The sequence below is a fragment of the Tympanuchus pallidicinctus genome, unplaced genomic scaffold (assembly GCF_026119805.1).
Source record: "Tympanuchus pallidicinctus isolate F22 unplaced genomic scaffold, pur_lepc_1.0 scaffold30, whole genome shotgun sequence".
Taxonomy (NCBI): Eukaryota; Metazoa; Chordata; class Aves; order Galliformes; family Phasianidae; genus Tympanuchus; species Tympanuchus pallidicinctus.
This window is the reverse complement of record NW_026294748.1, coordinates 5,229,789-5,242,613: the sequence shown is the minus strand read 5'-3', so window position 1 is coordinate 5,242,613 and position 12,825 is coordinate 5,229,789. Positions and strand designations below refer to the sequence as shown.

The 12,825-nt window shown below is 45.4% G+C and overlaps 1 protein-coding gene across 4 annotated transcripts in view; it reads left to right on the top strand.

The window, feature by feature from the left end:
- Positions 1-12,825, top strand: part of FLI1 (Fli-1 proto-oncogene, ETS transcription factor) — an 81,472-nt gene that overhangs the window by 63,697 nt on the left and 4,950 nt on the right. For 3 of the 4 annotated variants that reach the window (XM_052697123.1, XM_052697122.1, XM_052697124.1), the window contains one exon: positions 9-77. In XM_052697123.1, the coding sequence (XP_052553083.1) occupies positions 9-77 (69 nt within the window). Of the gene's footprint in view, positions 1-8; positions 78-11,866; positions 11,936-12,825 lie in introns of all 4 variants that reach the window. The other variant, XM_052697125.1, reaches the window with a different exon arrangement.

Here is a 12,825-nt window from a genome sequence, read left to right as displayed (position 1 = left end):
CACTACAGGTAGCTCACTGCTGGTCTACAATACTCCATCCCACGCAGAAGCTTCCTCACGTCTTGCCACCAAAGAAGGTCAGTCTTTTGCATATAAATTCCCTGGCTTCCTGTGCTCATGGAATGATTTTGATTGGATTAAAAGTAGGCCTTTTTTTCACAATGTACTTGGCGTGAAAACGTGGTCATCTGTGCCTACACTATCTGTTTAAATTGGAATAATTCACAGTTTGGAAGCTCCACCCATGCTGAAAGTCTCATCTCTGCTTCTCTGGCCGACAACGTGGCGTAAGATTCCTATCTGTCATTTTCACACTTGGGTATTACTGAGTTGATGAGCTGATGGTGTGTTTTCTGTTCTTGACGTGAAACAGTTTTAAATCTCAGATACACAGCAAAGATTAATACAGTATTTCTCTCTGAGTAAGTTTGTAGTTGAAGGCATCAGATCTTAGAATCATAGTCATAGAATGGTCTGGGTTGGAAAGGACCTTAATGACCATCTAGTTCCACCCCCTGCTATGTGCAGGGAAATCTCACAATAAATTCCATTACTGAATAAAGGCAACTCAGGTGCTCCAAAGCCACTTGTGAAAACCACGCAGATTAAAAGGTAATGACATAACTTTGGGCCCTGTACAGCTTCCGAGCCACTGAAATATCCTTCAGGCAGTTTTTCTGGGTTTCCTTTTGCAGACACAGCTTTATTCCTTTTTCTCACTTTTAAGGAAAGCCTGGTTTCTCAGGGTCAATGCATTATGACAGTTGGTGTGATGAGTCCAACACACACCCTTATCTAGATGAGGCGGTCAGTCACAGCCAGACAGCTGACTTGCTGAAGGCCAAGTAGGGCATCAGAGTCCCAGAGTCTGGTTCTGTGCTCAGTAACAGGCCGTGTTGGGCTGCTTGCCTCAAGTCTGGTCTTTCTTCCATGTAGCATTAAGCGCAGGAATGTTGTCTTTGTTCACTTACCAGTGATCAGTGCGTCCACTGGAAGAAACTTCAGTGGAAAGTGTGAAATTTCACATCTGCCATATGAGAAACCCACCCAGAAGCCGTGTGCTCTCATTCTGAGACAGAGATTTCCTCACCCAGAGTATGAACATCTCTGTGCTTTTCAGGAGAACATGGTTTCATTGACAAACCACAAGTTTGTATTTCAGAGCAGAGGGAAAAGGCAGAGAGCCTTTTATGTAAGCAGCTGGAGAGAGAGACAAAAACCCCATTTCACTGCGAGTCTACAGCAAACTGACATCATACTTTTAACAAGCTTCTGCACGGAGTGTCTGGCTGCTCCACCAGCTAGCACTGCTCTCACAGCCAGCACTTCTCTCTCGTTGTACCACGCTGCATTCCATTCCAACATCTGTCTTGAACCCTGAGCACAATATCAGTGCTGCTTTTTGCAGCAGCCTCTTTTGTCCAGCACGTAACCATCCTCTGAGCTTTCTGTTCCCTGGCATGCTGCTCTCTCTTTATGAGACAGGCATCAGTTGATAAAAGGTGGTACGGCACGAAGGTAAAGCCATTCAGGCCCTTCTGTGACTGACTGCTCTGACCCTAACAGTCATCCATTGAAAACTAATACAAGCCTGTCTAGCTCCTATTTGAATAAAGCAGACACACGTGCATGTGCTCCCCCACAGCTTCCCCCATAAAACATACATGCACATCCAAGGCTGTTCTTTCTGTCTCAGGCCAAGTGATTGATAAACACAAAGGGAAGAAAGCAGTGATTTTCTTATTAAAGAGCAATGCTCCATGTAAAATTACCCTCCTCTGAATGTTTTGTACCCTTTATCTTTCTAAGCTGGGTCTAGCGTAGCTTGGGCAGAAAGAAATTAGAGGGGAAAAACGCTCCTTCCCCTCCCTCCATTTTTACAGCCCTCAAGTGTGTTTCTTTAGTGCAGCTGACAGAACTTTGCATTTGATTTCTGTCAGCCAGGCATTTGTACTTTACATGGTACTTTCATCATATGTCAATAAAGGACTAAACACACCCATGGGATACTCAAATAAAAATCAGGACCTAGCCTAGAAATGCTGAAATCCCATCTTTTACGCTTCCATTTCTTCTTAGAGCACATACATTTCCTTCACATTTGTTTGATGTTTGAATACTGTTCTAGGAGAAACCAACTCATTTCAATTTAACCAATCAGTGTAACTGATTTGTGCTCCAAATATAATCAGTGAGATAAGATGACAGGATAAGAGATGTGAACATGACAGGCTGACAGATAAGGAACTGGGAGAGCAGAGCCAAGTGTCTTGTCCAATCTCCCAGAGGAAATTTGTGATGGACATAAAACTGGACAAGGAATTCCTCAGCCTCTGTTGAGTCCATCAGACAAGAAGACTTTCTTTGCTTCCTTTTAAGGCTTTTTAATGGGTTGTGTTGAAGATGGTGGTGAAAAGGAACTTCAAGTTCAAAATGACAATTTTTTCATAAGTATTTTCTTCTTGCTTTGCCTTGTTTTATTTATTTTTAATTTTACGTTAATGAATCTACTAATCCTGCCAATTTTTCTTCTCTCTACACCTGCGCTTGAAAACAGACAAACAAATTTTTCTAACCACTCTCCCCTGAGGATTCAAATGCAGAGCAGGAGGAGGTGATGGAATTGTAAAATGCATGTCAGGGGCAGGAAGAAAGTACTGTTTTCTTCACCCCTCTTGTAATTTTTCTTGCACTAAGAGCACACAGTTAAAGCATTGTGCAAATTCCAGGGAGAAATGCATGCTCTTTGTACCTGCCTGTATGCTCTGTGCAACATGTGCCATCCACACAGTGTGAAAATCAACCCGCATGGCAAAAAAGGTACGGCTGCAGCACAGACAGCTGCAGATGTTCCATCTGCTGGGGTGGAAGCTGCATATGGCTCTGCTCTTCCCCAGCCTGCTGTGGACATGGCAGAGCATCCCTGTGCTGTACAGGAGCACAGGACACCACTTGAGCTGGGACCCGCCAGGCAGCACTGCTCTCACAGCTCTGGGTTCCATGCTGCAGCTCTGCAGACACCACTGCTCTGACACATTGCAGCTGCAGGCTTTGCTCCCTTTTTGCTTTCAGCCTTCTGCCCACCTCTCTTCTGCAATGCCAGTTCTGTATATGTGTCAGCAGAACCCGTGGCACTGCTTTCTAAGGGTTAAACTGCTTTCATGGCAGAAACAGACGCTGTAAATTTGGACAGCTTTTGTGCAAAGCATGTTCCTTTTGTTGTCAGATCATGTAGGTAGAATCGTGGTTGTGTTCAAAGACGTCTTGTTGTTGCCCGAGCTCCTCAGTCTCATAAACACTCAGAGAATGGTATTTAGCGTCATTGGTACAAATTGTCTTCAGCTGCCTTTGAGCAAGAAATTGCTCTAATGAAAATCACCAGTATTTTTTGGCGAGAGAACGATTTTTTGGAAAATGAAACGAGGTTGCTCTCATTGCTGAATGGAAAGATTTGTGTCCCTCTCCAAGCACTCTGCTAGAGAGATGGCCTGCTTCATTTTCCGTGACTGTTTGGAGTAATGACTGACCTACTGTAGGTTCTGGAGACACTGGAGAAGAATCTGAGACTGCATTATCTGCCTCGGTCCGTGGAGATTTTAAATTGCTCACCTTCAGAATGCTGTCATTTAACCAGGTTTCCATAGGGAAATGGGAGGTATATTTACATACAACAACATTTAGGAGGCCAAAGAGTTGTGTCTTGTGTAGTTGTGACTGTTCTGGCCTCAGGCCAGGACATCTTTAAAGCCTCTACTTACTTCTAAGCATGTTGGGGTCTGCAGAACTGACATGCTTAATACTCAGGCCAAAGTGCTGTGGAGGGTTTGAACCAGGTGCCAATCTCTTAGCAGGAGTGCTGGCAGATTCCAGAGAGGTAGAACCATTATGTGTCAATGTCAAAATTACATTCATGACAAGTTATAGGAGCAGTTTCATGTGGGTGTTTGCCCCCAGCTTACAGGTCAGGGAGGGTCTCATTGAAGGCTGGGCTCAGCACAGGTCCTCATCCCTGCTCAGCCTATGGCAGTGCAGTCAGCTGGAAGATCAGGACGAGCACAAAGCCTCATAACTGCAATCTCGACTCAGGCAATTGTCTGCCTCTGCAGAAGGGTACAGGAAAAGCTGATGCACTACTTTGAATTTCAGAGGCACATGAATAGATGAATGTAGGAGACAGATGTTAAGGAGTTAGTCTGTGGCTGTTACATGCTTGTGTTTGCGTTATGAAAGTGCTTGTGGGACCACTGAATATTTCTGTTTGGATATAAGTTGTACTTGCGTACATGTTTTGTTTAGCTGTTGGCAGATTATAAAAGATAATCAAACCAGTGAGCTCTGAACACACAGCGTGAGTTTGGGCCCACGTTCACTATGAGCTCCTAAGGAAAAGTCTCCTGATTTTGGAGCGTTTGTAACATCTCCCTTGTGCAAATTCCTCAGCACTTCAAAAGTGAGTCCAAGCTGCAGCTTCACAGCAGCCTTCTCTTTCCCAGTCCTCTCTTTCCCAGCAGTTTCCTTTATACTGGTAGAAACATTAAAACTTCACCACTCCCACTTCCAAATTTTGGGTAACAGGTTCAGCAGTTCTGGGGACAGGATTGAGAGGGGCAAGCAGCACAATTAGCCTGCTTGCACAAGCACGGGTCCCTCAGGAAAGCAGCCTGAAACTCCTGCATGAAATTCTTCTCTCGGAAAGACCATTTTTCAGGTCTAAATCATTGCCATGTGAAAAATCCTGACCACTTTTAGTAAACTCTTCTCCAAGTGTGTCAGCAAGGCCCCCTGGTCACAGCAAAGGTTACAAACCCTCTGGAGTAATTCGTGTCAGAGAGAGCAGTTGCAGCTCCGTGCCCTCTCAGCTGTCTGTGTGTGCATTTGTTGGTGACAGCAGCGCCTCACCCATTTCTAGCTCATGGCAGAAGAAGGGGAGGCTTTCTGGTGCTTCTTTTAATGTGACTGTGTGGCCGAAGCAGGGATTTATGATTTCAGGAGAGACAGTAGCTAGCGCTCTTGGATTTTTTCTTTTTTCTTACTTTTTTTTTAATTGTTTTCCTTTGAAATTCCAGAGTTAGTGTTTTGTCTGCTTTCTCCCTGACCCTCTTCGGAGGCAGGCGTGTGTTTTTTCACCAGAAAAACTGGAAACAAAGAATCGTTGTCTTTAAGCTGTAGCAGGCAGGAAACCCAACTCACAAGGGATCGCCCTGAGCCAGCGCTGTCCCAGAGTAGACTCCAGTTCTCTGAATTCAACCTGACAGCTTGTCTGGAGCACTTTCTAAGTAACCATTATCCTTCCTTTTCTCCCAGCAAAAGAGCTATTATTTTTTTGCCTAGGGTGCACTGCAAGCACTGTTTTTGCACATGTGTGTGGGGGTTACATGTTTGCTGGGGTGCAGTCCCTCCCACCGAAAGCTCTTGGAAGCACTTGGGTTGTTTCCTAAGACAAGAGCAAATGTATTTCCTGGTACTGGATTAAATGCTGTTAAATTCCCTTCCCTTCCCTTCCCTTCCCTTCCCTTCCCTTCCCTTCCCTTCCCTTCCCTTCCCTTCCCTTCCCTTCCCTTCCCTTCCCTTCCCTTCCCTTCCCTTCCCTTCCCTTCCCTTCCCTTCCCTTCCCTTCCCTTCCCTTCCCTTCCCTTCCCTTCCCTTCCCTTCCCTTCCCTTCCCTTCCCTTCCCTTCCCTTCCCTTCCCTTCCCTTCCCTTCCCTTCCCTTCCCTTCCCTTCCCTTCCCTTCCCTTCCCTTCCCTTCCCTTCCCTTCCCTTCCCTTCCCTTCCCTTTTCTCCTATGTGTGTATTGCTGTGTCGAGCTTTTTTCCCTGTGAATGCATGTTACTTCTTTACTTCTCCATTTGTGTTTGTGCATTTTCATTACATACGTACTTCAAACACATCAGCAATTCCCTCCCCTCCACCCACCAGATTAGTTCTATGCCTGTGCAGAGCTGTATGCAAGGTGATGCACATTAGTCTGTGTGTTTTGCATGAAAGTGTGAGTAGATGTGCAAAGGACATCCGCTGCCATGCAATGGTGTGTCTGCATTACTGCTCTGCAGCATGCCTGTCTGCACGTGGATCTTCATCTGCAGCCCCACATGGCTCCATAGTGTGTGTGTGTGACTGAACGTTGGCTGAAAAGTGTCTGCTTTTCAGTGCTGGCTGGGGAGGGATTCTTAGGATGCAGCCCTCATCATGGGCTGCACACTGGGACTTCTGCTGCCATTATTAAAAAAAAAGCAACAACAGAAAAATTCTCACTGCTTCCTCCTTTTCTTTCTAACTTGTCTTCGTAAGCATTGTGCGGGTAACTCAGACATGAATCAGGAAGTTGCACTGCTGCACAGCTCAAGGATGTTTTCCTAGCCATGCTCGCACAACTGGGGGCTGTTGCCTGTGACTCAAAGCAAACAGGGAATGACTCCAAAGCTTGGAGGCCAGAGCCCTCCAGAGTGGGGGAGCAGAGCTGCAGGCTGTGCAGGAGCTCCTTTGGTCACCCTTTGTCCCTCATTTTGTACGTGCATTCTGCCAAACTCCAGTTCCTGGCTGATGCTGGGAAGCAGCAGGCTTTGGGCAAGGTGCTTGGATCCAAAGCTAAACCCAGAATGGGAGTTACACTGAGAAAAGCTGATCTCTTTGATCTGTATGTCATTAAAGATTGCAGTGCATAACAGAGCTTTTAGCTGCTTCCAGTGATTCCATTTGTGAATCCTGCTCTTCACATGCATGCTCTGCAGCACATCTCCTATGTAAATCCAGCTGTCCCTTAGTCCCTTCTCATTTCGTCTGAGGTGACTTCTTGTCAAAAAGACAATGTTGTTCCAAGTCTTGGCTTTGCTCTCTGTGTCAGTTTCTCTGTTTTGCAACAGATTAATAGCGATGCAGAGTTGTTTGATACTAAAAAATGTGTTTATTTGGTTTTCAAATTGTGAAATAATCAGTCTGATAACGGAACTGTACAGAAGTTATTTTGAAATACTTTTGCACTCAGCTAGTTGCTTCCCCTTACTGGAGAGACTTGGAATTACTTAATTCCACATACGATCTCTGTGCTGGTGAATCTTTAGCAGAAGGAGCAAAGTATTCTGCTCTTGAAGTAGAAACGAACGAGGTTTGTGCTCAAAGGCACTGCAGTGTCTTACATAATCATGAGAACAGTCATAGTAATGTTGGCTGCGAGTGACACAGTGTGACATGTGGCATACATGCTAACTAATTATTTTAATTAGCAGAAATTGAAAATAATTCAATGCAATTCATACTGTGGGTGAGGTTCCAAGGTCTCCCTCATAGCTCATGCCTGAGTGGGTGCTACAGGGCTAAACGTTGCAGGAAGGCAAGCACTGATGTGCACAAACTGTTTGAATAGGCCACAGGACTCCTCACACTGCTCTGCTTTCTACTTCAGTTCTACCATCTCTGCCACACAGTGCTAAACCTCCTGCAGATGGAGCCTTACACATTTGCCCTGAGAAAAGCTTGGTGTAAGATTGCTGCTGGCATTGTAAGGTTTTGCACCGTGTGTGCTGAGCATTTAGCACTCATACTTTGAGCCTGAGTGGGCCTGGGAAGACCTCTGCTGCCACGATTTAAAACAGTCCATCTAATGTTCCTAGGAGGAGCTGGAGGTGTTTCTGGCTTCTCTGCCCCTCCAGAAACCCACAGTCTAGGTTTCTTCTCTCCAACTGGCTTTAAACAGAGCTCCACCTCTTCAGTGCAATCTCCAGGATGTTAAATGATGGCAGTGTGAGGGCTGGGTGCTCAGCAGCTCGGCAGGACTTGCTTACATGTTTGCTTTGCAGCAGCAGTGGGTTTGTTCCCATGTGCCTACGGTCCCAGCCACCATGCACCACCTCACCTGGGCAGGAAAAGCAGTGCTGTCCTATGCCTTCCTTTCTCTCTTTCTCTACTAGTTGCCACAAGACCCCAAGTGGCCACTTTGATTAATCACGAGTCTGGATCCCCAAGGACACCTGGGTCTGCTTTTCCCATTTAGAGATGCTAATTTAAATTCCAGCCACTAAGCCAGGATCTTTCTTCTTAGTGAAGCATAAGGACTCATTGCAGAGAACAGAAATGTATTCTGTTCAGAGAATCCCATAGCCCACTTCAGATTTGCAGCCTTCTTTCCCCTGTTTACTTCACTGAATTTGTGAGGCCAAATTCTGTCTGGAAATACATTGTCCTTGTTTGAGGGTTTGCTTTTTAATACATCATATCTTATCCCTAGTGGCTTGTTCCCTAGATTGCATTCAAACTTACAGGTCTGCTCAGCCTCTGGGATGGCCTTCCTTATGGTGTGGAAACCTGCTTGGGGATTTTAAGCCTTGTTTCCTAAGGAAGAGAGCCTATGGCTGCCCATCCCTTCTAGCCCAGAGCTATATATGAGCCTATTATGCCATTTAGGCTAAATATCATCCAGAGGTGTGGGGAACAGGAGCAGCACAGCCTACACACAGGAGGTGTGTGAAGGTGCAGTAGGTGCATCCTACTGCAATGCCATGCCTCCTGCATCCACACTGCACAGCGTGCAGCTGCTCTCCCCCTCCCTGTCCCTCAGACTCACTCGGGGGATGCCTGGGACACACTCCTCATCTTCTTCCCCAAGCCAAGTCCCTCCAGATAGTCTGGCTAGAAGAAGCTGCAGAGATTAGGATAATTTAGCTCATCTCTTGAATTTTGCTTGACAGCCTGCCTAATGGCCAGGCTTGACCTCCCCAATTTTGACATGTGCTAAGCCCTTTCCCAGCAGACTGCTTCACCACCGCATCATTTCTCATTGGCATCTAATTCCAGTGGAACCAATAGACTTTGAAAGGGGACTTCATAGATGAGGATGAGAACTTCCAAATGGCGTGGAGGGTGGTGAGGAGAGATCTGGGGTGAGAAGTAAACAGATGGAGTTAGGAAAGGACTGATGCTATGTGGTATGTTTCATACAGCGTGATTTCTGGGAAAGAAATTTCATCTGGTAACAGGCAGCTGAAGCCAAGGAAAGTGCGTTAATGCATGTAAATAAATAAAATGATATTTAACCTCCTTTGCAGGCACACTGCGAGTGTGAATGTTTGCAAAGCTGTGAGATCCTTAGTTGAAAGGTGCTGTGAAAGTGCAAAGCATTATTAATATCCTTTACCTTGCTCATAGTAGAGTATGCATTCATTCTAGGGAATTTCTGGACATAAACCAGACAGCTGCAGAATGACATTTCTTGAAAGCATCCATGATTTATTTTGTGCTCTTTAATTCCATTTTGTATTGAACACACATTTGTCATAGGGCTGTTGCTCCACTGGGTCATTTGAGTCTAAAACAGACAGAGGGACCCGATCCCTTGCTGGGATAAATTTCCCCCTAGCTTCCCTGTACCTATTTGCTGATTTACACCAGAAAAAACCTCAGTCCAAATCTTTTAATTGAATTTCCATAGCTAGGCAAGTTTTGGTGTAAAATCCAAGTGATTTTAATGATAGATAAGGCTCTGCCTGTAACTAACTGTCTGGCTGGAGTTCTGTAGAAGCTCTTCAAGCCACTGGGCGTCAGGTCCTGGGAACGAGATTGTTTTTGCAGAAACTCGAGTCTCTGGATAGGTTCCCTGGCTCTGCCTTTTCCATTTTGCTTTAAACACGTTCTGCTTTAGAGTCTGGGCCTGGAAGCAGGGAGGGCTGATGTGGTTCTTTCACGTTGCACGGATTTTTGTGAAAACAAAACAAAAATAGCTGAGTGGATTTGGAATCTTTTTTTTTTCTTTTTGAGAGGAAGAGTTGGAAAGCTGCAGGAGCTGAGTGAACACGTTTCAATAGCAATGCCTTACAATTGCTGTTACGTTTAACCCTCCTCACTTCTGGGCAGTCGCAGCCGTAACTCAGCTCTGGCCTCGCATCCCAAGAGCGGCTGCCTCTGCCCACACATGACTCCACGATCCAACCTGCATGTGGGAAACTGAGGCAAAGGGACTCAGCCAAGGGACACTAAATCTGGATTAAACCTCGGCTCAGCCAAATGCGTGCTGCTCTTCCAAGCCAACATTTAAGGACTAAAATGTTCACTCAAGGAAACCCATTCAGAGGGATTTGAGTGATAATTTGGACAGGCTTAGCCAACCTTACCTGGAGGACCAAGCCTTGATCCTTTGCAACACAAACAGCCATAACAATACACACCTGGTCAGCATGTCTGATTGAGACACTGTCACTTAACATTGACAAATCCTCAGGAGATGCATTCCACATTCTTTCCACAACACTTTAAGCAAAGCATCCTCCTCCTCAGTGACAGAGTTTCTCCATCTGGAGGAGGAGGATGATGATCATCTATCCAGATGATGGCCTATTTGTTTACTGGAAACATGCTGACGCAAGTGAATCGACCGACCCATCCATGGCCCCTGGTTCCCTTCTCCCTTTTCTGACCCAAAAGAATCAGAGAAAATTGAGAATTTTCCAAACAAATTCTGTTACTTTTCAGAAAGGATAGTTTTCCCAACTTGTACATTATTTTTCTGTTGAAAAATTGCTATCTTTCTTTTCAACAGGCTCACGTTATGTGATGTTTCCATTACAATCACATAATAGCAAAGCCTTTTGATTGAGCAAACAAAGAAGTACATTAGCATCTCAGTCTGGAAATTTCTGAGGTTTTGCCTTTCTCTTTCAACTCAGAACCTCTATGTTTCTTTCAAAATATTTCCCAAAACGTGTCTCTAATAGCTCTAGTTGTAATACTTATGAAAAACATCCCAGGGGAGAAATGAAAGTCAGAGACTGGCTGCAAAGAGGACATGGGAAAAGCCAGTGATTGCTTCAGACCTCATCTCTGCTCTCCTGCTTTCAGCACTGATAGAGCTCCAGGAGCACTCATGACTTTCCAGCAAGGAAAATCATATCAACAGCAGCTTTTTTACAACAGCGACAGCTGCTGAGGGTTGAGCTGGGCCTGAAGGTCCCTGGCAGCGCCCAGCTGAGTGCCAGCTTCCAGCCTGGGGAGCGGGGACAGGGCTGGGATACTGCCTCCCTCTTGCAGAGATGTCCTGTCTCACTCTTTGCACCAGGCTGTAACCGTAGCAGTTTGTTTTTCAGTCTGATCTATTTGCAGTAGGGTTTGCGGTTTCTAGTAAAAAGAGGGAGAAAAAAGCAAACAAAAAAAGAAAAGAAAAACAGGCGCATGAAATGAGTTCTCTTCCCCCTGCTTCCCTCTCTTCCCTCCTCCCATTTCTCTCCCTCTCTCCCCCTCCTCTCTCCCGTCCCCTCTCTGTTTTCCTTTTCATGCCAATAACTAGAAGTCTGTAATTTCAAAGCTGCAGCAGTTTTCCCAGCGCCGTGAGGAATGTGTGAGTGCCTGCGCTGTGCCTGCAGGGAGCTGTGCAGCGTGGCATGGCGGGGCAGGGGGCAGTGCCAGCTGTGAGCTCAGAGAGACGTTCTGAATTTCACCCAGAGCGTGCCATTTCTCTTTCTCCTTCTTAAAATAGCTTCTTTGCTGTGTGTCAAGTCCATGGCCTCCCCGGGTTTTCGAGCTGCCATCTGTTTTGTGGTTCATCTCATCCTCCTGTTCTGCTTGTTTCTGTCCTGAGAAAGGAGGCCTTTTTTTAGGAGGACGTAAGATGCACTCTGAACTCCATTGAATGCAGTGGCTGTACTTCATGTTCAGAAGGTGCCACATTCGAGCACTGCCCAAACAGCCAGTCCCAAATATTGTATTTACAGCTTGCTGTCTTTGTGTGAAGGCCACAGGAGCACAGGAGGCGCACAGGAGAGGAAAGCCAATAGTGTGTGCATAATACTGAGTGCTGAGACCAAGGTACAAAGCTAGATTCTGGCAAGTTTTCTGGGAGGAGTTGATTTCAACCCATCTGTGCCTGTTGTCTTTTGTCATTAGATCCCTCCTCCTATGATGCAGTCAGGAGAACAGGATGGGGCAGTAATATGAATTCTGGCCTCACTAAAAGTAAGTTGTCCCAATGTGAATCTCAATGGAATGCAATGGAAGATCAAAATGAGACTGTGGGGAAGATGGACACGGTGAGCTTGTGTTATGAGCATCAGAACAGTGGAAAACCTGGGAATAGTAAGACAAGAGCCAGAATTCTGTTATGACAAAATTCTGGTGTCATTCTTTCAGGGACTGGTGCAGGCAGCTTGGGCAGGCTCTCAGAGATCCTTGGTACTGTGCAGAAAGCAGTCAAGCATGCAGCCAGGGCCCCTTCTGCATGAGCTGCAACTCAAACCACTGCTTTTGCTTCTTACTGAGTTTGCTACATCCCTGAGTTCACAAAACTCCTTGGGTCATGGGCTGATAACTCATGGGAAATATCAGTTCTCTGTTCCTGTAGACTGCATTCAGGTTAACATAGCAGATGATACCAAGCCACACATTTCCCTGCTCCCACTGCTGGGACGTATCCCCACACAGCAGTGCAAGATGGACACATCTGACTCAAAGAGATCCTACAGGGTGCAGATCAAAGTGGCAGAACCCAGCAGTCAGATCTCACTTCTTTGCTTTGCAGCTTTGTCAACCGTGTGCCTTCTAACCGTGGAGAGTACTCTTTAAGTTACAGTTTTCTGTTAAGAGAAATGATATGAAGAGGAGGAGCTGATTTAATGTCAAATTAATGTATAGAAATGGCTGTGATATTTTCAGCAAAATATTTGATTTGGTAAAACCAACAATTTTTGCCTTAAAAGGTTAATTAAAAAGGAGATTGCTTTTCCAAAATTTCCAAAAAAGGTTCCCACATAAAAAAAGTCAAAATTAATACATTTTTAAAAATTCAGGTTTTTTCTTTCATGCACGTGAACGAGAATGGAAGTTAAGTGATAATAAAAGGCAGAAAA